We start from the raw sequence: 27,956 nt of genomic DNA on the forward strand, positions 1-27,956 counted from the left end.
TAACAGATATTTTGGAGCATCAGCTTTCGTGGGCAAAGACCCGTTTTTGCCCACAAAAGCTGATGCTCCAAAATATCCGTTAGTCTATAAGGTGCCACAGGACTTCTTGTTGTTCTCAAAGATACAGACTAACACGGCGCCCTCTCTGATCTGTAAAACAACAAGGGTAGCTTGGTGGCTAGAGCATTGCCTTGGCAAACCCCGGGTTAGGAGTGCAGTCCTTAAGGGGGATTTTCCAGGGATGGGGGTAGGTCCTGCTGTGAGTTCAGAGCCGAGATGGCTTCTTGAGCTCCCTTCCTGCTCTGGGACACAGAAAAGACCATTGCTAAGCCAGGTGTCTGCAATACTTTGCTGCGGCTTTTAAGACTGGAAGGAGTTAAGTGCATCCGGGGAAGCTGACGCCACATACCCACAACCACCTACTGTCACGTTTTCCTCCCATCAGGCTTTGCTTCCCCGGCCCACAACTCCAGTGAGCCGCAGGAAGTGTGGGGTGGTTCACCCACAATGCATCGCTGTCAGAGTCAAAGGTGGGGGACGCGCCCCCTTAACCTCATGTGCCCCGGGGTGGGGGGAACGTGCACCCGGAGCTTTGCACAAAGCGTGGGCTAAACACTCAAAGGGAATAAACGTGCGCTGGAGCAGTGGGTCTGCCCCAGGGAAGCGCCTCACTTAGGGCATCCTTTGGTGCTGCAGGATTTCCAGGCTGGTTTGCTGGGGTAGCCTCCAGCCGCAGCCCGCGAGCTCTCCCCTTAAGAAATGCCCCCTAATTTCCTAGCCTGGCCCGGCCTTTATCCAAGGCCGGGGAAGAAAGTGTCAGGGACGGGGAAAGCGAAGGTGTCAGAGGCGCAGCCCTGCGAGTCTGTGTCTGCAAAGACACCGCGCGGCCCTGGGGCACCTGCAGGCTCACGGGTATTTTGGAGCGTAGGTTGGCCGGGGCACAGACCCGCTCTGGCGGCTGCAGCGCGGCAGGAGCCTCGCTAGGACCCAGGGGCGGCCGGAGCCGCGGGGGGAAGCGATCGCTGGCTGCCCCCGGCCGGCCGCAGGAAGCGAGCGGCAGCCGCTGCGGGGCCTCTGCTCCCCGGCTCCCTCCCTCCCGGGCGGGCGGGGGCTGCTGCGGGGCCCCGGAGCCCTGGCTGCAGCCGGGAGAGGGGACTCTCCAGCCGCAGCCGCAGCCGGGCCAGTCCCGCTGCTCCCCGCGAGCCGCTCCCCGGGCGGGCGGCGCCCCCAGCCTGGCCAGGGCCCTGCCCGGCCCAGCCCCTGCCCCTGGCCCTGGCCCAGGGCGGGCAGCGCTCGGGGGGAAGGTAAGAGCCCCCGGCCCGGCTCGGTCCCGGGAGCGGTGCCCGGTGCCCCCGGGCGGGCGGGCTGCAGGGGGAGGGTTCGGCCCCGGGCTGCTCCCCGCCGAGCTGGCTGCGATCCCGGGACCGGGGAAGCTGCCGGGGGTGGGGGAGAAGGGGGGGGCCATGGGGTGCCGGGGTAAGGCTGGGACTGGGACTGGGGAGGGGAAGGAGTCGGGGGGGTGGGGCGATACCGGCGGATCGGGCTGTGGGGGGGTTATGGGCCTGGGGGCAGGGGCTGGACTAGAAGAGAAGATGTGAGTAGGGGGCTCGGAAGGGAAGGGGGATGTGGGGTGGGGAGACTGTGGGAGTCACAAGGCCCCTCCCCCGGCCCAGGGGGCAAGAGGGGGTGAGAGGCGGCCCAGCAGCCAGTGGGGATGTGTTCCCCTGGCTGGGGGGTGACCGACGCCCGGGCCCTTGGTAAAGGGGAAGGGGGGAAGGGCGCCCCACCTCCCACCAGAAGAGGCGGAGCCGCAGACACAGGGGGTGGAGCTGGGGCAGGTCACCCGCCCCTGCCCCCCAGTCACTGGTTGGGTTGCGCGAGATTCGGTGTCCGTGCAAGGGCGGGCCTTGGGGTGGGGTTCAGCGGCTCTCTGGGGGAGCCCCCAGTGGCTCTACTCCCCGGCTGTGCCCCAGGCAGGGTCTGCAGGGAGCTCTGTGGGGCACTGAATCTGGGCTGTGGGGCCTGCGTCCAGTGGGGCACTTAGAGGGAGGTTCTGGAGATTGGGTTAGAACAGGGGGCTGAGGGTGCCTGGCTCTGGGGGATGAGAGGGGAGGGGGATGGGGCTGGGGGGGCTTGGCTGTGAGGGAGGGGAGGGGGATGTGGGGGAATGGGTCTGCCTGGCTCTGGTGGAGAAGATGGGAATGGGGGTACCTGGCTCTGGTGGAGAACTGGGGGATGGGGTCAGGGGGGGAGAGGGATGAGTTCCAGGTACTGGGTGCACTGTGAAGTTATAACAAGCGCTGACGTGTGCAGCGAGGTGACAGGTTGCTGAGCGCTGGTCTGGATGGTTTTGGTCCTGCCAGGAGGGCGGGGGCTGCGGTCGATGACCTCTCTAGCGCCCTTCCGGTCCTAGTGTTTTATGAGTCTCTGGTTCGGCACTCAGACACTCTCCCTGGGGGGCTAAAAGGGTCTCAGGGGAGGGGCCGGGTCTGTGTTGTAACACAGCGACTGCAGGTTTTACCTCCCAGCCGGGCAGAGCCCAGAGACTGTCTCTGGCGAGAGCCTGGGGGAAGTCAGGGAGGGACATGGACCCGGCCCCTTCTGTAACCTCCCCCATGCCCCTCTCACCCCCAGGCTAAGGAATCGGAGCCACGTTTCCCTCCAGGTCGTTCCGTCGCCCAGCAGCCAGGGCAGGGCCACGGCTGGGATGGAGCCGGCTCAGGTAGGGGATTGTGAGAAACATGGAGGTGGGGCTGAGGGGTGTTTGGTGTGGGGGAGGAAACACACAGAGAGCAGCAGGTTGGGGACCCCAGGTGATGACCCTGCTGGGACACATTGAACCTGTGACGGATTTCCTGAAAAGACCCATGGGGGGGGTGCATAGGAAGGGTCATTCCCCCATTTCTGACCCCCAGACGTCCCCCTGGGCAGGGCTGGGAAAACTGCCCGGACTCCCCGGGCTGCAGCCGGACCCTGCCGGCCAGAGGCTGCTGGGAAACCCGGAGGGAAGCTGTCGGGATCCCTGTCCCCGGCTCAGAGCTCAGCTCCCCGGAGCAGCCTGGGGCTGGCAGCGTGTGGGGAAGGAGCAGCCCCTGCCCGGCGCCGTGTGCTGGGGGACAAGGAGCTCTCACCTTCCCCCTCCCCCTTCTGGTGCTCAGAGCAGGGCGGGGGGGCTCTGCCTTTCTGGGCCTCCTCCCCCCTGGACAGCAGGCTGGGGCAGCGGCGCTGAGCGGGGGCCTGTGGTCGTTGCAGATGGCGGTGAGCTTCGAGGAGGTGGCTGTGTATTTCACCCCGGGGCAGGGGGCGCTGCTGGGCCCCGCTCAGAGAGCCCTCTACAGGGCCGTCATGCAGGAGAACTACCAGGCGGTGACCTCGCTGGGTAAGGGCGTCCCGGCCCCTCGGGGATTAGAAGCCAGGGGGTCTGCGTGTGCAACACTGGGCAGGGTCTGTCATACCAGGACCTGCATCCCCACCCCTGCAAACTGCAGCCCCACTTCCTATGGGTACTGACCCACTAACCTCTCCCTGATCTGCACAACTGGAACTAGGAAGCTCCATGTGGTTACTCAGGTCCTGAGTCTGGCAGCTAGTCAGGTTGGAACCTTTCTTGCTCCTTGACACCTCTCTGGCTAGTTTTAAATATAAAGAACAGGTCCTTCTTACTCCAGAGCTGGGGAGAGGCTGAGGTCCGGTCTCCTTGCCCCCGTTTTTATATTCCCAGCCAGGCCCTGATTGGCTCCCTCAAGCCTTCTTCCCATTGGCTCTTGCCAGAGGTCTCTCCAAGTCCTGTTTTAACTCTTTCTTTGGCAGCATGAGGGTCCACCTGCCCACCCCTCCAGCTTATAAAGGGGCAGAAGTGCTGTTGGGGATGATCCCCACACATAGGTAGAATCCTTGTTTCCCTCCCCTCCTTTCTTGGCAGTAGCTCTTGCTGTGAGGAAGGCTCTGGGCTCTGCTGACAGAGGCAAGGGTTTAACTCCAGAACTCTGTGTGTGTCAGCAAGGCCCCCAGAGAGAAAGAAACTGGGAACTCCTGTGAGGGTGTAATGTTTATTCTGCCCTCCCCAGATGTCGGCCACTCCACAGAGGGCTCAGTGACCCTGTTCCCATCCTTTTGGGTTCCCCATTCCCCAGCACAGCCTGGGGACAGGTTCCACTCAGGGAATGTCCTTTGTGACAGGTGCTCTCCCTGCCCCCTGACCTGGTCTGATTTCCCCCCTTGCGCAGGGTTCCCCATTCCCAAACCGGAGCTGATCACCTGGCTGGAGCGAGGGGAAGAGCCGTGGGTGTCCGATCTCCAGGCCGGGGAGGGAAGAGAGATTCCAAGAGGCACCGGCACAGGTGAGGAGTGACCCAGAAACCATCTGGGGGATGAAGGAAAAAGTTGAGCATCCCAAAACTGCAGTGTGAGTGAGCGTCCTGAGTTCTGCCTCCTCTCACTCAGGGCCGGGCTGTAGTCAGCAGGTGTCTTGCCCAAATTTCCAACCACCAGTTCCCAACTTTCTTTCTCTCTGGCTGTCTCTAACCCCACATTCCTCTTTCGAAAGCGGCGTACAAAGGAGAGGAATCAAAAATGCAAATGAGGTGCAGATTTACATATTTGGTGCCTCATTGGCATATTCTCCTTCGGAAGAGGAAAAGTGGTGTAGCTGCAGCTCTTTTCAAAGTATTCCCCCCCACCTTCAAAAGAGCCCTGCTTCCCATAAAAAATGGGGAGGGTGTTCCTATGTTTAGTTTTCCCTAGGCTGTCCCGCAGTTAAGTGAAGCATTAAAAATACATCAATCGACAGGTAATTGAGGGCCAGGTTCTACTGTTACTCATCCCATCGATTGCATAAAAATAGGAAGAAGGGTTTGTTCGAAGACGGGGTTTACTTTGGAAAGAGCTGCGTCTACATGGCTTGTCCTCTCTTTGGACAGGAGAATATGCAAATGAGGCCTCAGATATGTAAATCAGCACCTCGTTTGCATTTTCAATTTCCCTCATTTTGTGTACCCCTTTCGAAAGAGGAATGCAAGGGGAGACGCTGCCTCAGAGTGTTGGGTGGGAAGTGAAGGGTGAATCCAACTGCTCAGCCTGTGACACTTCAGTGTGTTGTGTTTTCCCCTGGGGCTGTTCCTCTTTCCCCCAGCACAGTGACACCTGTCTGGATTGTGTCTCCCTCCCGGCAGGTGATGAGCGAGTAAGTGAGAAGCAGGAGGAGAATGAACAGCAGGACGTCCCTGGGGAAACGGAACCAGAGGGGACCTTGCTGGGAGGAGCAAAAGGGGATTTTTCCCAGTGCCGGGAGCAAGGACCTGGGAACTGGGGAAATTGGTACAGGTTGGGGAAGCTGCAAGAAGACCACCCAAGGAAGAAAATAGATGAATCTGTTAAATATGAAGAAGGAGACAAGCATCCCACATCCCAGCAGACTGATCTCAAGGAAGACAAACTCTACCACTGCCTCCACTGTGGGAAAGGGTTCATTCCAAGATCATACCTTGTGGTCCCTCAGACAGTCCATGCTGGAGAGAAACCCCTGCAATGCTTGGACAGCGGAGAAAGCTTCAATAACTGCCCAGACCTTAATAACCACGGGAGCAGCCACACAGGAGAAAACCCCTCTCGATGCCCCGAGTGCAGGAACTGTTTGAATTGGACATCAGAACGGAAGATAAATCCAACAAGCCACCCAGGAGAGAGACTCCATAAGTGCTTAGAGTGTGGGAAAAGTTTCCAATGGAGGTCAGTCCTCATTCGACATCAGGCAGTCCACACAGAAGAGAGAGCCCATAAGTGCTTAGACTGTGGGGAAAGTTTCAAATGGAAGTCAACCCTTGTTCGCCATCAGGCGGCCCACACTGGAGAGAAACCTCATAAGTGCTTTGAATGTGGGAAAAGTTTCATATGGAAGTCAGATCTTGTGAAACATCAGGCCATCCACACAGGTGAGAGACCCCATGAGTGCTTGGACTGTGGGAAAAGTTTCAGACGGAGGTCAGACCTTCTTATTCATCAGACCATCCACACAGGAGAGAGACCCTACCAGTGTTTGCACTGTGAGTCAAAATTCAGGGTCAAATCAGCCCTTCGAAAACATCAGGCCAGCCACACAGGAGGTAGCCCACATAAGTGCTTAGACTGTGGAAAGAGTTTTATATGGAGGTCATCCCTTGTTAAACATCAGAGAATCCACACTGGAATGAGACCCCATGAGTGCTTAGACTGTAGAAAATGTTTTCTTTGGCAGTCGGACCTTGTTAAACATCAGGCTATTCACACAGGAGAGAGACCCCACAAGTGCTTGGACTGTGGGAAAAGTTTCACACACAGGTCATACCTCGTTAAACATCAGAGAATCCACATGGGTGAGAAACCCCACAAGTGTACATACTGTGGGAAAAGCTTCCAAGCAAGGTTACGCTGGGCAGAGCATCAGGGAGTTCACACGGGACAGAGACCCCACAAGTGCTTGGACTGCGGGAAAAGTTTTGTATACAGGTCATTCCTTGTTAAACATCAGCAAAGCCACACAGCAGCCAGACCCTACAAGTGCGTGCACTGTGGGAAAAGTTTCCGAGCCAGGTTCCACTGGGTAGAACATCAGGGAATTCACACAGGAGAGCGACCCCACAAGTGCTTGGAGTGCGGGAAAAGTTTCATATGGAAGTCAGACTTTGTTAAACATCGGAGAATCCACACCGGAGAGAGACCCTATAAGTGTCTAGGCTGTGGGAAATGTTTCATACAGAGATCAGCCCTTGTTAAACATCAGGTCATCCACACAGGAGAAAGACCCCATAAGTGTTTGGATTGTGGAAAACGTTTCACAGAGCGATCCCATCTTATAATTCATCAACGGATCCACACGGGAGAAAGACCCCACCACTGCTCAGACTGCGGGAAAAGCTTCAGAGACAAAGCATCCTTTGTTCTACATGAGAGAACCCACACTGGGGAGAAACCCCACAAGTGCTTGGATTGTGGGAAAAGTTTCCTATATAAGTCACGCCTCATTCAGCATAGAAGAATCCACACAGGAGCTAAACTTCTGTAACACTTGCCAAAAAATGGTTAAGCCACTTGTCGGTGGATTGATCCTGATTCACCCTTCAGAGGCAGAAATGTGTGTAAATAGTAATTAGGCTCCTTTCCAAATTAGATAAGCTAGAGCTTTGAAACGTAAACTTCTGTTCTTAAAAAACTGGAAGAAAACAGCACCGAGAGGCGGGCGTGTGAGTCTGTGTCTGATTGTTTCCAGATCTGAAGAAGTGGGCCTGACCCACGAGTGCTAATCACCTAATAAATTATTTTTAGTCTTTCAAGTGCTACATGACTGCTTGTTTGTTTTGGAAGAACATAGTAATTGTAATAAGTTGTGTTTACCTACATCTTGTGTGTGTCTACACTTGCAGTCCTCTTTCAAAAGAAGCATGCAAATCAGGTAAATTGAAAATGCAAATGAGGTGTAAATTTGCATATTCAGCACCTCATCTTCCCATTAAATAAAGGGAAGAAGGATTCTTTTGAAGATGGGTTTACTTTCGAACGAGCAGCCTCTGCACTGGCTTTCTTCTTTTGAAAGAAACACCTTCAAAATTAGAATATGCAAATTCTTTCTTCATTTACATTTTTATTCACCTCATTTGCATACCTCTTTTGAAAGAGGAATGCGAGTGTAGACACACCCTTTGTTAAAGCTCAACAGTGTAATCAAAGTTGTGCCTCTCTATTCCAGCACCCTCGGGACCTGCCCAGTGCCAAACGAGCAAATTTACCAGACCATGGGAGACCACTGTTGTTTGGCAGCGTTACCAACACTTCCACTGCCTACTGGGCTCTTAGAAGACATTTCGGGGTAAATTATAGCTAAAACAACAGCACAGAACCTGGAGAGCCAGGAGTGGTGGCTGGAAACTAACTTTATGGGATCACAGGAAAGTTGGCCACATCCACCTTGCTAACTAAAACCATGCCAGATTAGAGATGTTGCTGGACGAGAGAGGTTCAACTTGTCGTCTCGTAATTTGGAGACCTAAAGGACATTTAACAGCTAGATCAAACTGGTGCGTAATGTCATCCACTGCGTGTCTCTCGGAAGTGCTTCTTGGGTGATCACCTTATTTTAATGCCTGTAATTCATTACCTGTGTTCTTTAGGAAATAAGTTGACTTCAAAAGCATGTTGCTCACTCTGGTTGTAAACTTCCCTGGGAGAGCTCTGAACATATTCAATAAGGTATTTTTTAGTGATGCTTGGGACTATGGTCAATTTCAGGACTGTGGGATCCTTGTCCACTCCCTGACAGCCAATGCCCTGAGCTATTTTCTTCCCTGGGGGGTTTCCCAGCAGCCTCTCCGACCTGGGCCAATTTCCCCAGGCTGCTCCCTGTTCCCAGCATTGGGGCAAATCCCCTTCAGCTCTTCCCACCAAGGTCCCCTCTGGTTTCATTGCCCCAGGCACGTCCTACGGTTCATTCCCCTTCTGCTTCCCATTCACTTGCTCATCACCTGCTGAGAAGGAGACACAATCCAGACAGGACTTACTGTGCTGGGGGGAAAGAGGAACATCACCAGGGAAAACAACACACTGAGGTGTCACAGGCTGAGCCATTGGATTCTGCCTCCACTTCCCACCCGAACGCTCACAGAGGACTAACCGTAGGCAGGCAGGTTCTGCCACTGTGGACATTCATACCATAGATTTGGGAGTTTCAACTTTTCCCTTCATCCCCCAGATGGTTTCTGGGTCAGTCCTCACCTGGGCTGGCGCTGCTTGGGGTCTCTCTTTCCTCCCCGGCCTGGAGATCGGACACCCACGGCTCTTCCCCTCGCTCCAGCCGGGCGATCAGCTCGGGTTTGGGAATGGGGAACCCTGTGTGAGGGGAAATCAGACCAGAACGGGGGCAGGGATGGCTGAGAGAGTGTCTGTCACAATCATAGAACAATAGACCTAAAAAAGCCACCAAGTCCAGCCCCCTGCTCTAAGCAGGACCAAACCCATCAGATCAGCCCCGCCAGGGCTTTGTCGAGGCGAGACTTAGGGGATGGAGACTCCAGCACTTCCCTGGGTAGAACATTCCAATGCTTCACCACCCTCCTAGTGAAAAAGTTTTTCCTCATGTTTAACCTGGACCCCCTGCCCCGGGGTGAAATACGGCGGACCAGACAGTTGTCTGCGGGGCAGGGTGGGGCCGCCAGGAGGCAGCGTCTGCCGGCTGCAGCGCGCCCGGAGCCTCGCTAGGACCCAGGGGCGGCCGGAGCCGCGGGGGGAAGCGATCGCTGGCTGCCCCCGGCCGGCCGCAGGAAGCGAGCGGCAGCCGCTGCGGGGCCTCTGCTCCCCGGCTCCCTCCCTCCCGGGCGGGCGGGGGCTGCTGCGGGGACCCGGAGCCCTGGCTGCAGCCGGGAGAGGGGAACCTCCAGCCGCAGCCGCAGCAGGGCCAGTCCCGCTGATCCCCGGGAGCCGCTCCCCGGGCGGGCGGGCGGGCAGCGCCCCCAGCCTGGCCAGGGCCCTGCCCGGCCCAGCCCCTGCCCCTGGCCCAGGGCGGGCAGCGCTCGGGGGGAAGGTAAGAGCCCCCGGCCCGGCCCAGCCCCGGGAGCGGTGCCCGGTGCCCCCGGGCGGGCGGGCGGGCTGCAGGGGGAGGGTTCGGCCCCGGGCTGCTCCCCGCCGAGCTGGCTGCGATCCCCGCCCCGGGCCCGGGGGAGCCGCCGGGATGCGGGGCGGGCGATGGGGGCGGGGTCCAGGTTCTGGCGGACGGGCCGAGGGTGACACCGAGCGCTCGGGGGATGCGGTGAGGCCGCTGCAGCGGTGGGACGAACGTGGCGGCGTGGGGACAGAGGGGCTTTTCCTCCCGCCTTTCCCAGGATCTGCTCTCCCGTTTCCCACCCCCGGTGATCGCAGGGCCGGGCCGGGCCGGGCCAGGGCGGCGCTCCCCGCCCCCATGAGGTGCTGCCGAGCTGCTGCAGGGGACTTGATCCGGGGACCCGCTTACACCCCCCCAGCTACAACTGTCCCCCCGTTTCTCAGCATTGGAAACAATCCCACTCTCACTTCCTTCGTCTGCATTAAGCCGCCAGCCCTTCGTCCCTGGCTGTAGCCACTGGCCTCCAGCTGGGATCCGGTTGTTCTTTTGTGTCCCCCCCCAGCACCCTAGATCTTCCCCCGCCCCCCCGTCTCAGCAAACCAAAACAGATGCATATTAAATCTCCCTTAAGTCTGAGTTGAACAGTTGGGTTTAGCAAACCATAACTGATCACATCGGGAATATCAAGTGCTTAGGCTGAGAGAGAGCTGGGTCTTTCCCCTGCCTGAGGCTTGAATCAATAAGGGCTCCCAGGGGAGCCTTCGGCTGTAGCTTCATAAAACAAACCAGTAGCACTTTAAAGATGAACAAAAGAATTAATTAAGCGATCAGTTGTTGTGGGACAGACGCACTTCTGCCGAGCGATGGCATTTCCAGGCTGGACGGGCTCTTCTGTAGATCGGAAGAAGTGGGTCTGTCCCAGGACGGCTGGTCACCTAATCAATTCTTTCGTCAGTCTTTAAAGGGCTCCAGGCCTGTTTTGATTCCCAGGTGGTTTGTGAGCTGGGATTCCAGAGTGGTAGGTAGACACGGCAGAGGAACGTCCCCCAGCACAAGCACTCAGACGTGGAAGGCCCAGTGGAATGGATGCAGAATTTAGATCAGAGGTTCCCAGCCTACGGGTCGGGACCCAGCCCTGGGCTGCCATTAGATTTTCTAAGGGTTGCCGGCTGGGTGACTCCGAGCCACATGTGGCTCTTTAAGGAGCCATTTGCAGCTTCTGCCGCCACTTGGCTCCTTGTCCCTGCCCTGCTGCGCTGAAATGGAACTCAATTTCATTGGTTTAACTGCTGGCGGGAGGGATCTGGTCATCAAACCAACTAAACTGAGTCCCCTTTTGGCACGGCAGGGAGGGGAACTGCCCATGTGGCGGGTTGGGGAGGGAGTAGGAAGGGTGCGGGGGGAGTGCTGGAGGAGGCCGAAACGGCCTGGCAAAGGCTCAGCGGGGGTAGCGATGGAATTTGTGTGAGGTTAGCAGGGAGCATTTTGGGGCTGAGGGGTTTAAGCCTGGGGGTAGTTTAAGCAAGAGTTATAAAATCGTTTTTCCCCGGGGGAGCCCCTCCCTTGTCCCCTGCTTTTGAATGGCCGCGAGCCGCAGAGTCTTCCTGAGTTGCTAGGGTGGGTCACCGTCCTGAAAAGGTTGGGAGCCGCTGATCGAGATACATGCATCAGAGTCTTCACTGCAGCCTGGGGAAGGGGCTTTGGAGAGAGATGACAATGGTTCCAAGGGAGGACGTTAGATTTGTTTGTGGGGAAGCGGCTCGTTTAAGGGAATGTCCCGAAGTTGTTTTGTTTACGTGAGACAGGGAGAAGTGATTTTTGCTGCCTGCGGGCGGTGTTCCTTCCAGGGACTGTCCAGCCTGATTTTCGCCAGGACAGTCCCTTATTTAAGCTGTCTCACAGGCATCCTGACGTTTTGAAGAAAACAGGCCAACTGTCCTGTATTTTGCAGGGCTCCTGTTCCCTGGCACCTGGTGTCTTGGGGGTGGCAGCCTCTCAAGCCAGGGAGCTCCTCTTCTGGCTTCCTGTTCCCTGGAGCTCTGCACCCTGCTGCTCTGTGGGGCAGCTGCCCCATTCCCTGGAACCTCACTGTGGCAGCCCACTCATTCCCTGGTGCCATATACTTAGGGGAGGCACCTGCTGCCAGGGAGCCACTCCATGGGTCAGCCACCTTGTTGCCCAGCAGCCCAAGCCTCAGGGAGTTGGCTCCTGCTTTATTTCCTGCATCCCCCGCTGGGGGGCTTTGGAATACCCCCCACCGGGGGTTCTGAAGCCCCCATCCTTCTTCATCCCTGGAGCAGCATCCCCCATCACCAAGGAGCCTGGACATGGGACAGCTGCCCTGCCCCCCTCCCTGCAAGCTGGTGTCCCGTATTCCTCACAGGGCAACATGGTCACCCTACCCATAACGCAATGAGGCAGCTTCAGTATGTTGGGCCCCAGCAGTGGATTTACTGGATGAGGTGTTAGCCGATGGCCAGGTGAGATGCCATTTATACCATTGTCTATGGCAGAGCCCACCAGTGACCAGTCTGAAAGCAGCTGGGTATTTTGTTTTGTGTTCGGTTTGCACAGTAACAGGAGGAGTCAGGTTAGCACTTTATTAATTACTTTGCCTATTTATCTAACAAGTTAATCTCTTCCTGTTAAAATGTTTGTTTGTTTACCTAGCAAGTTAAGCTCTTGTGGTCACAATTGTTACAAGGTTTATACCTTGATTACAAATAGCTGGCATACATTCTAATTCATAGCTCTATACTTGTTCAATGTGCGCAAAAGAAATAAAAAGTAAAATACCTAGCAGGTCTTATTCTCACCCCTGCGTAACCAACGTGGCTTGGCCAGTTTTCCTCTCAGTCCCTTGGGAAGAAGTCCTTTGTCCCTTTTTCTCTAGGAGTCGGGCATCCCCGGGGACCTGGGGAGACCCCCACCCTCCTGTCTGGCAGGAAAGATGATTGGAGCTCAAATAGGGGGTCTGCCGGACCCCTCTTTTATACCCATTGGGTCACGTAGGCTTCTTCCTTGGTTTAATTGAATTAATGTGTCTGATGCTGGCTCTCACAGGGAGTTCAAGGGCGTAGTTTACACCTGTGAGGTAGAGACAATGGAGGGCATTTGTTTCTTAATGGGCAAGGAGATTTTCCTCCTGTCTGGGACAAGTGTCTTGGTGAATCAACTGATGGCAATTAGCCAAGGGTAGTCCGAGGCCTGGCTGTTAATTAGCCCATTGTTCTTGGCTTTGCTCCGGAGCTTCAAACACCGTGGCTAAGACAAGCCCATCTGCGCTCTCGGGCATTCCAGGGCTGGGCTATTCCTTTAGCCCTTTCGTGCTCTGAAGCACCTAGGGAAGGCAAGATGGAGTAGAGCAAAAGGGGGGATTCTGTCTGGCTACACGGGGTCTGATAACTGCTGAGCTGGGGGCGTACACGCCTGGCTTCGTTACCAGCTGGAGCAGGGATTTCCCAGCATGCAATGCTCCCCGGCTCTTCTGGTCCCAGAGTCCAGTGGGGTTCCCGCTTTGGATTCTCCGTCCTCCGTGCGAACGGAGATGTCTTCCTGGCCCGTCTTTGATGCACACAAGGCTGGGGAAGTTTCCTTAATGCCGTCGTGCTCAGCAGAGGGGGTTATGAGCACCCCTCCCGCCCCACTCGTGTTTTCGCTGGTTGTTCCTAGTTGTTCTGGTCAGCTGTGGTTCAGGAAGAGGTGGTGGGGCTGGATCTTTGGCGAGTCAGGCAGGAGATACTGCACCTTGGAACCCCCAGAAGACACAGCTGGTGGGTAAGAGATGGACATGCCGCCCCCTTCTCAAACAGGACATAAGCCCCCAGCCCAGGCCTGGGAACATAATCCTGGCTCCCAGGGCTGCAGCCTGACCTGAGGACCGGGAGGCAGCTGGGAAGAGGCCTTTGCTGTGATGCTGGAGAAGTTATCAAGCCCAGGGAAGGGGGCTGGACTTTATGACCTCCTGAGGTCCCTTCCAGTGCTACTATTCTGGCGTGAGCTCCATGACAAGACCCAGCCCTCCTCCATCTTCTGTGGGGGACAAGGAGCTCTCACCTTGTCCCTTGACCTCCTGAAATCCTCGTGGCTGCTCTGACGGTTATGGGTAGGATATCGCAACTCGTGGCCTTCAAGAGCTTTTAGGGTATTTTCACTCTCCTGTCTCTAGTGGGATGGCAGCTGGGACAGCTGGCACTGAGCGAGGGGTTCTTGTTGTTCTAGATGGCGGTGACCTTCGAGGAGGTGGCTGTATATTTCACCCTGGGGCAGGGGGCGCTGCTGGGACCCGCTCAGATAGCCCTCTATGAAGATGTCATGCAGGAGAACTACGAGATGGTGACCTCGCTGGGTAAGGGCGTCCCAGCCCCTCGGTTGTTAGAAGCTGTGGGACATGAATGTCTGATACTGGTCAGGTTCTTCCCCGGTCAGGTTGACCGGCCAGGAACGGGTTCCATCGCACACAGCCGCTGTGTGAAAGCAACTTGTATCTCTGTGGCCTCTCCAATGGGATGTGGCCTTGGAAAACTAACACACAAGCTCAACCATCCCCCTCCGCTCCAGTTGTCGAGGGAGCATAAGTCCTTCATTGTCCTGTCTGTGTTGTTTCACATTCAGCCACCAAATCCGTGGTCAGTTCCCTCTTCGTGCACCGCTGCAGCCGTGGGGAAGGGCTCTGGGATTTGCAGGTTCAGAAGGAGGCCGAGGTTGATCTCCAGAGCTGTGTGTCAGCACAGCTCCAGAGTAAGGGCATTAATGTTTCCTCTCCCAAGCAGGCTCCACATTCCTCAGCGCAGCCCGGGGACAGGTTCCACTCAGGGAAGGTTTTGTGTGACAGATGCTCTCTCGCCCCTCCCTGCCCCCTGACCAGCTCTGATTTCCCCCACTCTGCAGGGTTCCCCGTTCCCAAACCGGAGCTGATCGCCCAGCTGGAGCGAGGGGAAGAGCCGTGGGTGTCTGATCTCCAGGCCGGAGAGGAAAGGAAGATCCTGAAAGGATCCCACACAGGTGAGGACTGACCCAGAAACCTGGTGAACTGAATAAAAAATCTGACCATTCTTAAAATGTGGTATCAGTAATTGCCCTCGGTTCTTTCTCCTCTCAGCCAGGACAGGGCTTTCCGTCTCTGTGACTGTTTGGGTGGGAGGTGGAGGTACTGTCCAGTTACTCAGGGTTTGCAACTTTATTGTCTTGGGTTCTCCATCATTACTGTTCTTTGTCCCCAGCACAATGGCTCTTGCCTGGATTGTTTCCCTCTCTCTCCCAGCAGGTGATGACACCATGAGAGAGAACAAGGACTGGAACTGTCTGGAGGACATTCCTGGGGCAATGGAACCAGAGGGGACTTTGGTAGGAGGAGCTGAAGAGGATTTTTCCCAGTGCTGGGAGCAGGGAGCAGACTGGGAAAACTGGCCCAGGTCGGAGAGGCTGGTGGGAACCAACCCAAGGGCACAAATGGCTGAATCTGTTCCATGTGGGAAAAGATGCAAGGATCCCACTGTCCAGCAGACAAAACCCAAGGAAGAGACACCCTACCATTGCCCCCAGTGTGGGAAAGCCTTCATTCTGAGTTCGCACTTTGTTCCATCTCAAACTATCCACCTTGGAGACAAAGGGTTGGACCACGGAGAAGGCTTCAGTACTCCTGGGAGAAGCCACACGGGAGAGAAAACAATTCAGTGCCCTGAGTGCGGGAACTCTTTGAGTTGGAAGTTAGTCCTAAATACTCATCAGATAAACCACACAGGAGAGACAGCCCATCAGTGCTCAGACTGCGAAAAAGGTTTTGTACAGAGGTCAGATCTCACTAAACATCAGGCCATCCACACGGGAGAGAGACCCCGTCAATGCTTAGACTGCGGAAAGAGTTTCATATCTAAGTCAGATCGTGCTGAACATGAGGCCGTCCGCAAAGGACAGAGACCCCTTCACTGCTTGGACTGCGGGAAACATTTCCTATGTAAGTCAGATCTCACCAAACATCAGGCAATCCACACAGGAGAGAGACCCCATAAGTGCTCAGGTTGTGAAAAATGTTTCGTACGGAGGTCAGATCTCACTAAACATCAGGCAATCCACACAGGAGAGAGACCACATAAGTGCTTATGCTGCGGAAAGGGTTTCATATATAGGTCAGATCTTTCTAAACATCAAGCCATCCACACAGGAGAGAGACGCCATAAATGCTTAAACTGTGGACAGTGTTTTATTTGGAGGTCACAGCTGGTAGTACATCAGGCCATCCACACAGGCGTGCGACCCCATAAGTGCCTGGACTGTGGGAAAAGTTTTTTACAGAAGTCAGATCTCGTTAAGCATCACGCCGTCCACACGGGAGAGCGACCCCACAAGTGCTTAGACTGTGGGAAGAGTTTTCTACATAGGTCAGATCTTTCTAAACATCAGTTAATCCACACAGGTGAGAGACCCCATAAGTGCTTGGACTGTGGGAAAAGTTTTATACAGAGGTCAGATCTCGTGAAGCATCAGGCCATCCACACAGGAGAGCGACCCCATATGTGCTTGGACTGTGGGAAAAGTTTCATAGAGAGGGCAAAGCTGGCTAGACACCAGGTTGTCCACACTGGAGAGAGGCCCCACGTGTGCTTGGACTGTGGGAAAAATTTCGCCCAGAGATCATCTCTTATTAAACATCAGAGACGCCACACCTCAGCAAAACTTCTGTAATACATGGCCAGGGAGGGCTAAGCAGCTTGGAGTCTAATTAACTCTGCCTGTTTCCACACTATGGGGTAAGATCAACCTGCTCAGCGGATGTCAACCCAGGAACTCCTAGCAGGCGGTGAAAAGATTAAAGAAAGTCGGTGGGAGAAACGGTCCCGTTGGCCTTCTTTGGCAAGGACAGCCATAGCAGTCAACCACCGGTAAGCCGATTTTAGCTGTGCAATTGGCTTAGCTAAAACTGCATATCAGCGGTCGACTGCTACGTCTAGTATAGACGTAGCCGCAGATTCAACATTTAGAAATAGGTAAGAAATAGGTTACGTAAGTAGTAATTAGAGCCGTTCCAGGTTAGATACGTGAGAGGCTGCAGAAATCTATACATTCTCCTGGTACCTGAACCTTTCGTTCCAGATCTTCACAACCTTTATTTCACGTGGGGGGCCTTTGAATTGCAAGAGTGAGCTATCCAGTCCCATCTGGACAGCCTTGGTCCTGAACATTTGGACATTAGAAAATAACCTTAAGATTCTCTTCAGAAGCATTTCATTTCTCAGTTCCAATGTGTCACCTCTGCCATGAAGTCCACCTACGCTTCTGTTCACGTCTGTTCTGACCCAGTTTAACCCAGTCTCGCTCCTTTTATTCCTTAAGGAAGTTGAGTTCATGAGGATTGGCTGTAAGTGTCTATTTGGGTCAGAAATGAAGAATTCATTAACTTGGGTGGTAATGTGTCCGATCACTGGGGATCAGTAGAACCTTTTTGAAAAGAATGTGATTTTCAGGAAACCCCATCACATTTAACAGGGCTGTTTGGGAGGGTAGCCCAAGACTGGGTTGTTTTAAAGCAATTGGATTTTACTCTCAGTGTAGCTACTAAGGCTTTATAGAATCTAGTTGTTGCTAGCTTGGTGAATTGAAGTACAGGTTGAACTTCTCTGGTCCAGCAGCATCTGTGGTCAGGTAGGAGCACAGATAACTGCTGGATTAGAGAGCCCAAGTGGCCCACAGCGGGGTTGGGGCTGGCAGTAGAGTCCAACTGGGAGTGAGCAGCCTTGGTGGCTGGGGTCGGCACCCAGGGCTAGCAGGAGAGTGCAGCCAGTAGCCAGGTCAGGGCATACAGTCCGGCAGCCAGAAGGGGCTTAAGGCTGGGTCTGCTCACAATCCTCTGCAGAGTCTGGAGTCTGTGAGCATGGGAGGGTGGAATTGTCCACATCTGGTCCAATAAACCCCTTTGTTCGCAACCGGTCAGACCCCACGTGCTGGACCAGGAACGTCCAGCTTGTGTCCAGCCACTTCTAAAACCTGTCTGCCCCATCATTCAGTGCTCTCTGTAGGCTAAGCATGTGGGCGGCCGCCCAGGAGAGATTCTGGTGCCCCCCAGCAGATGAGCGAAGTGGCCCGCAGGGGGCAGCATGAGTTTCCATTGGTGGTGCACATCCACCCATACCTTGGTGCACATAACAAAATTTATTCCACACCGAAGGGAAGACATTAGCGGGAACGCAGCCATTATGTGCAGAGCAGTAGCTGTGGTAGTCTGTGGTTTCACAAATAACAAGCAGTCCTGTGGCACCTTTAGAGAATAACAAATGAATTAAAGTCCTTTCTGGTCCAGGACTTTCTGGTGCAGCAACATCCCTGGTCAGGAAGGACTGCGGATGTTGCTGGACTAATGTGCTCATGGGGCCAACAGCAGGGTTGTGGCTGGTGGCAGAGCCCAGCTGGGGATGGGGAGCTTTGGGGCAAGGAGCCTGGTGGTTGGGGTTAGCAGATGGAGAGACAAGGAGCAATGGGCTTAAACTGCAGCAAGGGAGGTTTAGGTTGGACATTAGGAAAAAGTTCCTAACTGTCAGGGTGGTCAAACAGTGGAATAAATTGCCTGGGGAGGTTGTGGCATCTCCATCACTGGAGATATTTAAGAGCAGGTTAGACAGACACCTATCAGGGATGGTCTAGAAGATGGTGCTTGTGTTACGCTTTCAAGAAGCACACGGGATCTTTTTCGAGGGATAAAACAAGAACGCCGCCTCTATTCAGAGTACAGCACCATTATATTATATGCATATAATACACATAGTTTACTTCCAGCAATATACACACGCACACTCACACTCTGTCTTGCGGTTTCTTATAGTTACGAAAGGTTGCTCTCTCCAGTCCATTGGCCAGATGAATTAGAGGTGAGCGGGGAGCCAGGTTCTGTTGAGCCGGATCAATTCTCCAATGCTGACAAGACGAGGAACCCAACCCTGTAGCGCTGCACACGTCTTTTATAGCTCTTAGTCCATAGTTCTGGTTCTGTCCCACTGCCTCAGGCACTGTGAGTCACCAGTCAATGGCGGATGGGTTTGATCCTTTCCTGCCACCCAGGTTTCTGTGTGACTCATCACCTACAGGTGGGACTTCATCTTCCTCGGGGTGGGTCACTGCTGTAGAGTCCAGTTCTCGTTGTTCTTCAGCCTCCAAGTCTTTGTTGTCCAGACAGGCAGCTCCAGAGGTGAACTCTCTAAGCATCCACATTCACACTTCCAGATGCATCTCGTGTGCCCCCATTTTCACGCAGAGACGGCTCAAGATTTACAAGTAATACGGAAAAGCATATCCCTCAGAATGGAGCCTGAGGTTCAGTATGGAGTTAGATAAAAGAGGTACAAAGCTCCTATTAAGAGATACAGGATAATACAGGGAAATACAAAGATACACGGTAATGCAAAGTGTCTATTAAAATAGACCTCCCTGTTTAGGGTTGCTACGCTCAGTCCTGTGAGGGCAGGGAACTGGACTCGATGACCTTTCGAGGTCCCTTCAAGTTCTAGTGTGCTGATTCTGTAGATTTTCGGAGGGCCATTCATAACAGGAGTGGAAGAGATTTCATTTAAAAATAATCACTGATGGTAACTTTGCAATTGATTTCAAATGTATTGTCTATGATCATTTTTATTTATCTTTTCTTTCTATCACAAACCCCCCTGGAATACTCTCACTCCCCCAGGGGTCCTACACACCCCAGGGTAGGAACCACTGTGTTGCGGGGGTGGGAATTGACTTGAGCTAACAGGGAACCTGTTGGGGTAGGGTAGAGTTAAATAAAGGTCTGGATAATTGTTCTAAAGCAATAGGGGATGGCAGGGGCAGACCCTGGCCCTACTGATTGATAGATGTGCTTGGCTACCTCTCTCCCAGGCCTCGAGCAAGCTAAGCCACTGCTGCCCCAAGAATCTAACATCAGAAGCCTTCAATCTTTTCTTCTCCCAGCTTCCCATCTTTTTAATGAACATATTCAGGGCCACACTTCTCGTTAGCTGCTGATCCCAGGAGTTTGTGCTGTGAAAACCACGTGCTTCAGCCAAAAGTGCTGTAAATGGGTGGGTGTAATAATGTTTATTAGGTGCTTATTAATATGCATTGTACAGGTGATTATACCTCTAAGGACTTAGAGGGACGTGTAATAGATAAGTGTATTTACATACTACCTTGAGGAAAAGAATGCACTTGTGGTTACCTTAGAGCTCACAGACAAATCTGGGGTCCGAGGTGGAAGAAGTACAGCTTGAACCTCTTTAATTCGGAACTCTCTCATCCAGTAACATCTGGAATCGGGCATGATTTTAGTTATCGTGGGTGTGGCCAAGTTTCCCGCGGTCCCATAAAGTCTGTTTCCAGCCATGAGTCATGGCTCTCAGTCGTCTGGGCTGTTCTTTAGCTGATATTTACCCCTCAGTGTCTTCTCAGAGCCCAGTGAGCTGTGGAAGTGTTGGTAATGTGCTAGACAATATTGACCTCCCATCGTCTGGCACCAGTCAGGGCCTGAGGCTGCCAGACCAGAGAGGTTCAATCTGTATTTGCAATAAAGAAGTCTGTTTACCCATCTGCCTCTGGGCCTTCCTGCTTTTTTCTTTCCTATAGCACTCAGATTACCTAGGGGATAAATGCAGCTCTGGGCTTTGAAGAGGCAAATGGTAAAGGCTGGAGATTCATACAGCATCCAGAGGTAGAAATGGAACCCAGGTGGCCTGGCTCCCAGCCTCTCTTGGGCTAACCTATTACACCCCAGACCCCTCCTGGGCCTGAGAAAGAAACCAGGCATGGCGGATTCCAGCTTACATTTCTCAAGGGTGAGCATCTGGCCAAGCAGTGTGGGTGGTGATGGGCAACGCTGGAAGTCCCTGATCTTTGTAACCTAGCAACCAGGTGATGCCTTTGTTCCCTGGGAAACAGAAAAAAAGAGGGGAGGTGGAGCCTGGCTGATTGGAATTGGAAGCTGGGCCTTGGGGAGCAGTTAGTCCTCAGGCTGGAGGGGACCAAAGGAGGCAGAGTCCCAGGTTTGGGGACCCCTCTCCTCTTCGGGGCCTCCTCTCCCCAATAAGGATTCGACTGACCGTTTCTGGCTATTGCACAGTCAAGCCTGTACCATGCTGTGTCCCTGTCGACTAATAAACCTTCTGGGCTACCAGAAGTCATTTCTAACTGCGGATGGGGTGCGAGGCCTGGTCACCCTCCCCAGCTCCATAACACCACCCTTCCTGGTTTTAAAGGGACGGTCCCTTAGTTAAGACCTTTTGTGGGTGTCACGACTTTTTTTATTTTAAAAAACGGACAAATTGTCCCATCTTTTCCAATCCAGGGGTCCCCCCGCTGGTCAGTCCCCAGTCAGGGCAGCCTCTTTGGGGCTGGCGGGTGAGTGCAGCAGTGGGTGGCCAGCAGGGGGCGCTCTCAGGCAGAGGCGGAAGGAGGTGCAGGCGCTGGGGGGTAGAGGCAGCCTGTGTGAGACAGAGGGGGTAAGGGCATGTGGTGTCAGTGAGGGTGTGTGCCACCTCTTGCCGTCTGCACCCCAAAGCAGTGTTTCTTAATTGGGGGGGGGGTCTGCCAGCCATTTCAAGCTACAGGGCTGAACCTCTGATCCCTGATGCCTCCTGGGGGGTTGAAATCTTGTTCCCTGATTGCCCCTCCCATGCTGAATTCCCAGCACCCCCAGGCTGACTCCCATGCACAGGGTGCCCCCCTCAATCCCCAGCACACCCCCCCCAATCCAGCCCCCTCCTACCTCCAAACCGTGAATGGTGAGGCTCAGGGTGGGCACAGCAGGGTTACCCTCTGAGCTACTCCCTGGCCATATAGCGGAGGGGTAGCCGTGTTACTCTGGATCTGTAACAGCAACGAATGGTCCGGTGGCACCTTATAGACTAACAGAAAAGTTTTGAGCATGAGCTTTCGTGAGCACAGACTCACTTCATCAGATGCTGGTCTTGGAAATCTGCAGGGCCAGGTATAAATAAGCCAGAGCGAGGGTGGGGATAACAAGGGTAGCTCAGTCAGCAAGGCTGAGGCTTACTACCAGCAGTTGATCTGGAGGTGTGAACACCAAGGGAGGGGAAGCTGCTTCTGTACTTAGCCAGCCATTCGCAGTCTTTGTTTAAGCCAGAGCTGAGGGCGTCGAATTTGCAGATGAATTGTAGCTCAACAATTTCTCTTTGGAGTCTGGTCCTGAAATTTCTTTGCTGTAGGATAGCTACTTTTAAGTCTGCTACTGTGTGGTCCGGGAGATTGAAGTGCTCTCCTATGGGTTTTTGTATATTGCCATTTCTGATGTCTGATTTGTGTGCGTTTATTCTTTTACGTAGAGACTGTCCAGTTTGTCCGATGTATATAGCAGAGGGGCATTGCTGGCACACGATGGCATAAATTATATTGGTAGATGTGCAGCTGAATGAACCGACAATGGTGTGGCCGATCTGGTTAGGTCCTGTAATGGTGTTGCTGGTGTAGATATGCGGGCAGAGCTGGCAACGAGGTTTGTTGCATGGATGGGTCCCTGAGTTAGAGTGACTGGCTATACGCTACCCCTTCCCTGCCCACACACAACACTTGGCTACTCCTCACACCCTAGGCTAACCTGCCCCCAGCCAAGAAAAACTGGCGATTTATACAAATTGGCTGATTAAATAGGAAAAAAAAAATTACAGTCCAAAAGGTTTCCTCTCGTGGGGGTCTTTAAAGGAAAAATAGACAATCTTTAAATGTGCAACCCTTTCACCAGGGAAAGTGGTCAACATTGGGCGGAGTTGTATTAAAATTCAGCAAGGCCATGTCTACACTACAGAGTTTTGGCAAGAAAAGTGGCCTTTTGTCGACAAAACTCTCGACGTGTCTACACACAAAATCAGAGGGGGAGCAGAGTTAATCTGTATCTTCAAAAACAACAAGAAGTCCTGTGGCATCTTGTAGACTAACAGATATTTTGGAGCATAAGCTTTCATGGGCAAAGACCCGCTTCCTCAGGTACATGAGCGGAGAGCTTTCAGAGGAGGATTTAAACAGGGAATGTCAGTCAAGGGGAGGGCCAGAGGTGACAAGGTCTGCTCAGTCATGGAGGATGTGGCCCATTCTTACCAGTTAATGTGGAGCTGTGAACATCAAGAGAGGAGGAATCAAGTCAGTTCAGTCAGGGGGGATGTGGCCCATTGTTAGATGCTAATATGGAGGTGTGAACATCAGGAGCCGAGAAACTGCTTTGAAATGGGCCAACCAACCAAGCACTGAACAGAGACTGGGCGTGGTTGGCCCATTACAAAAGCAGCCCTGGTAGCACAAAGGAAGCCCCGGACACAGGACCTTCCTTTCTGCAGGGGAAGGTGTCCCACAGCCCGATCGCCCCCAGAAACGTGTCCCCTGCTGCGGCCGGCTCCGGGCCCCTCTCAAGGACCAGAACCAGCTCCTCCCTGTGCTGCGGGCACTGGGGACTCCGGACAATTCCCAGGCGGCCCAGACACCCCCCGGCGTCCCCCTCCTCGGGGTCTGCCCGTCTCCTTTCTGCACCGCTGACACCGGGAGCTCTGCCCGACGCCCCTTAATGCTGGAGACACTGCCTGGGGCTGGGGGCTGCGGCGCGCCCGGAGCTTCGCTAGGACCCAGGGGCGGCCGGAGCCGCGCGGGGAAGCGATCGCTGGCTGCCCCCGGCCGGCCGCAGGAAGCGAGCGGCAGCCGCTGCGGGGCCTCTGCTCCCCGGCTCCCTCCCTCCCGGGCGGGCGGGGGCTGCTGCGGGGCCCCGGAGCCCTGGTTGCAGCCGGGAGAGGGGAACCTCCAGCCGCAGCCGCAGCCGGGCCAGTCCCGCTGCTCCCCGCGAGCCGCTCCCCGGGCGGGCGGGCAGCGCCCCCAGCCTGGCCAGGGCCCTGCCCGGCCCAGCCCCAGCCCCTGCCCCTGCCCCTGGCCCAGGGCGGGCAGCGCTCGGGGGGAAGGTAAGAGCCCCCGGCCCGGCCCGGCCCAGCCCCGGGAGCGGTGCCCGGTGCCCGGTGCCCCCGGGCGGGCTGCAGGGGGAGGGTTCGGCCCCGGGCTGCTCCCCGCCGGGCTGGCTGCGATCCCCGCCCCGGGCCCGGGAAGCTGCCGCCGGCAGTGCGGGGCGGGGGAGCCGCGCTGGGGCCGAGCTGCCGCCCCCCGAGGCCTGTGGGTGTTACACGGCTGCGTGGGGAAACCCCTCACGTGGCTTCGGGTTCTGCCCTTTGGCTGAATGATGCTGGTCCTGCGAAGGGTTTAAAGATCCGCGGGGGGGGGGGGACTCCTGCCCCCCCCCCATCTCTCGTCTCACCCCGACAGGCTGAAGCATCACGTCCGTGTTTCATTCCAGGTCCTCCCGTCTCCCAGCAGCCAGGGCAGGGCCATGGCTGGGCTGGAGCCAGCTCAGGTAGGAGCTGATCAGAGGAGACAGTGGTGGGAAACCTGCTGATGTTCTGAGGTGTACAAGGGGTTGGGGGTGGGTGGGACATTCTCCCATGGCTCAACCGGGAAACACCCCCCCGGCCAAGGGTGGGAACGTTTCCACGACTCCCTGGGCCGCAGCCGGATCCCACCGGCCAGAGGATGCTGGGAAACCCGGAGGGAAGCTGTCGGGATCCCTGTCCCCGGCTCAGAGCTCTGCTCCCCGGAGCAGCCTGGGGCTGGCGGCGTGTGGGGAAGGAGCAGCCCCTGCCCGGCGCCGTGTGCTGGGGGACAAGGAGCTCTCACCTTCCCCCTCCCCCTGCTGGTGCTTGGAGCAGGGTGTGGGGGCTCTGTCTTTCTGGGCCTCCTCCCCCCTGGACAGCAGGCCAGGGACCGGGGCAGCGGCGCTGAGCGGGGGCCTGTGGTCGTTGCAGATGGCGGTGACCTTCGAGGAGGTGGCTGTGTATTTCACCCCGGGGCAGGGGGCGCTGCTGGGCCCCGCTCAGAGAGCCCTCTACAGGGCCGTCATGCAGGAGAACTACCAGGCGGTGACCTCGCTGGGTAAGGGCGTCCCGGCCCCTCGGGGATTAGCAGCTTGAGGGTCCGAGCGTCAGGATTTTTCCTGGTTAACTCGACTGGGAGGGAAATGATTCCATACTGCAGAGCTGCGGGTGAGAGGGACTTGCATCTCCATCCCCTCGCTGGTGGGACACAGGTGTCAAACACTAATGGATGTGATAAACCAGCCCCAGGCACCCAGCTTTCAAAGAGGCACAAGTCCGTGCTTGTCCCGTCTGTGTTGGTTCTTGTTCAGCCCAAAACAATCTCCATTTGTTCGCCCTCCTCCTTGGGAACCGCTCCAGCTGTGGGGAAAGTTCTGAGCTCTGCAGGTTTAGAAAGAGGCAGCGGTTTATTTTCAGAGCTCTGGACCTGTCAGTGAGATCCCCCGGAGGGCCCAGATCCTGGGTGAAATAATTCAGCTTACCTCCTCAGCCGTCTGTGTGTGAGTGTCTCTGGACTGCACAGTTCAACTCCCCAGATGTTGGCTTCTACCCAGGGGACTCAGTGCCCACTTTCCCTTCCTCTGGGGTTCCCCATTCCCCAGCTCAGCCCGGGGACAATTTGTTCTCAGGGAATGCCCTTTGTGACAGACTCTCTCTCAACCCTCCCTGTCCCCTGATCTGTTCTGATTTCCCCCCTTGCGCAGGGTTCCCCATTCCCAAACCGGAGCTGATCACCCGGCTGGAGCGAGGGGAAGAGCCGTGGGTGTCTGATCTCCAGGCCAGGGAGGGAAGAGAGATTCCAAGAGGCACCAGCACAGGTGAGGACTGACCCAGAAACCATCTAGGGGATGAAGGAAAAAGTTGAGCATGCCAAAACTGTGGGGCGAGTTAGTGCCCTGAGTTCTGCCTCCTTTCACCCAGGGCAGATGAGCAGCTATCGCTCACAGCTATCGCTCACAACTATCATACGTTCTGTTAGCTTCAGGAGTTTTCTTCCCTGTGCATGTTCAGCTGGGATGTGAAGAGAGAATCCATTTGTTCAGCCTGTGACACTACGGTGTGTTGTGTTTTCCTTGGTGCTGTTCCTCTTTCTCCCTAGCACAGTGACTCTTGTCTGGATTGTGTCTCTCTCCCAGCAGGTGATGAGCGAGCGAGTGAGAAGCAGAAGGAGAATGAATGCCAGGAGGTGCCTGGGGAATTTGAAGCACAGGGGAGCTTAGCGGGAAGAGCTGATGGTAATCTCCCCCAGTGCAGGGAACAAGGAGAAACCTGGGGAACTTGGCACAAGTCGGAGACGCTGCTAGGAATGCCCCCAGGGATGAAAAAGGATGACTCCATAAATGGAAACAGGGATCCCACAGCCCAGAATGCAAATCCAAAGGAAGAGAAACCTTACTACTGCCTGCAGCGTGGGAGAGGATTCAGTCCAAGGTCACACTTTCTGACGCACCAGATGATCCATACTGGAGAGAAATCCATTCCTTGCTTGGACGGGACGGAAAGCTTCAGTAACTGCTCTGACCATGGGAGAAACCACACCAGAAAGGAACCCAGTAAATGCCTCGAGTGTGGGAAAAGTTTCCTGCAGAGGTCATACCTTGTTAAACATCAGGCTATGCACAGGGGAGAGAAACCCCACAAGTGCTTGGACTGTGGGAAAAGTTTCATAACTAGAACAGGTCTTGTTTATCATCAGGCAGTTCACACAGGAGAGAAACCCCACAAGTGCTTAGACTGTGGGAAAAGTTTCATACAGAAGTCAGCCCTCATTAGACATCAGGCCATTCACACAGGAGAGAGACCCTATAAGTGTTCAGAGTGTGGGAAAAGCTTCATACAGAAGTCTGTCCTTTGTTCACATCAGAAAATCCACACAGGAGACAGCCCCCATAAATGCTCAGAGTGTGGGAGAAGTTTCATACAGAGGTCTGACCTTGTCAAACATCAGGTGTTCCACACAGGAGAGAGACCCCACAAGTGCTTGGACTGTGGGAAAAGTTTCATAACTAGGTCAGGTCTTGTTTATCATCAGGCAGTTCACACGGGACAGAAACCCCACAAGTGCTTAGACTGTGGGAAATGTTTCATATGGAGGTCAGACCTCATTAATCATCAGGCAGTTCACACTGGAGTGAAACCCCATAACTGCTTGGTCTGTGGGAAAAGTTTCATCCGGAGGTCAGATGTTGTTAAACATCAGGCCGTCCACTCAGGAGAAAGACCCCATAAATGCTTGGAGTGTGGGAAAAGTTTCACACGCAGAGCAGGTCTTGTTTATCATCAGGTTGTTCACACAGGAGAAAGAGCCCACAAGTGCTTGGACTGTGGGAAAAGTTTTTTTCAGAGTTCAGCCCTTTTTGTGCATCAGGCCATCCACACAGGAGAGCGACCCCATAAGTGCTTGGAGTGCGGGAAATGTTTCATTCAGAAGTCACACCTTGTTAGACATCAGGCCATCCACACAGGAGAGCGACCCCATAAGTGCTTGGAGTGTGGGAAGTGTTTCATACATAGGTCAGATCTTGTAGCTCATCAGAGAGTCCACACAGGAGAGAGTCCCCATATGTGCTTGGACTGTGGGAAGTTTTTCGTACGGAGGTCAACCCTTGTTTTGCATCGGCGAAAACACACAGGAGAGAAACTCCATAAGTGCCTGGACTGCGGGAAAAGTTTCACCCAGAAGTCAAACCTCGTAAAACATGAGAGAACCCACAGGGCATCTAAACTTCTTTGACACAGGGACAGAAGGGGTGAAGTTCCTTGCCTGTAATTGCCTCAGATTCAACCTTTAGGGAGACATTATAAAAGGCTGTCCACCTCCTTAGATGAGCTGGAATTGGAAATGAAAGCTTGCATTCTTAAATAGTCTCGGAGGGATAGCCGTGTTAATCTATAGCACCACAAAAAAAAAAAAATCAAACAAGCAGTCCTGTAGCACCTTAAAGCCTAAGCCTCTCCCACGAGAGCTCATCACCTAATAAATTATTTTGTTAGTCTTTAAAGTGCTACTTGACTGCGTTTTTGTTCTTAAAGCCTAACAATTTCATTTATGAGGGAAGGAACTTTAAGAGCACGCCATTGGATTTACTGATGAAAAATCTTCTGCAGTGGGTTTTACCCACAAAAGTTCACTACCTCATCGATAACATTTTGTCTTTGAAATGCTATGGGACTGCTTGGTTTTTCTGGGGTTTGTTTTGTTTTGTCCTGTATTTTTGCATTCTTAAAGACTTGCAAGAAGGGAGTAACCATGTTCCTCTGCATTTACCTCTCTGTTTTAGAGGTTAATAGCCATAGGGCTTCAGTCTGTCTCTATGCTGTTAATTCAGATATCAGAATAAAATGTTAACATATGCAGAATGCTTGGGTGTAATTATCTCTTTGTATGTCTCCTTTGGTTTTGTGGTAAACAGTCTATGACCAATTTTATGGCTAATTACCTTGTTTTAACCCTAGTAATTAATTCCCAGTTCTACTTAGAAAGTAGAGGGCAACTGTAGAAGGTTACACCCAAG

At 54.4% G+C, this 27,956-nt stretch overlaps 1 protein-coding gene across 1 annotated transcript; it reads left to right on the forward strand.

The window, feature by feature from the left end:
- Positions 1–987: 987 nt before the first annotated feature.
- LOC142024680 (uncharacterized) lies at positions 988–27,801 on the forward strand. The gene is made up of 13 exons (XM_075016834.1): positions 988–1,304; positions 2,635–2,722; positions 3,253–3,379; positions 4,227–4,340; positions 5,172–7,037; positions 9,150–9,547; positions 13,787–13,913; positions 14,456–14,569; positions 14,829–16,246; positions 22,833–23,481; positions 23,868–23,924; positions 25,146–25,259; positions 25,578–27,801. Exons 2-13 carry the CDS (start codon positions 2,708–2,710, stop codon positions 27,173–27,175), a joined length of 6,597 nt encoding a protein of 2,198 aa, XP_074872935.1. The 5' UTR covers positions 988–1,304; positions 2,635–2,707; the 3' UTR covers positions 27,176–27,801.
- The last annotated feature ends 155 nt before the right edge of the window (positions 27,802–27,956 follow it).

The sequence above is a fragment of the Carettochelys insculpta genome, chromosome 22 (genome assembly GCF_033958435.1).
Source record: "Carettochelys insculpta isolate YL-2023 chromosome 22, ASM3395843v1, whole genome shotgun sequence".
Taxonomy (NCBI): Eukaryota; Metazoa; Chordata; order Testudines; family Carettochelyidae; genus Carettochelys; species Carettochelys insculpta.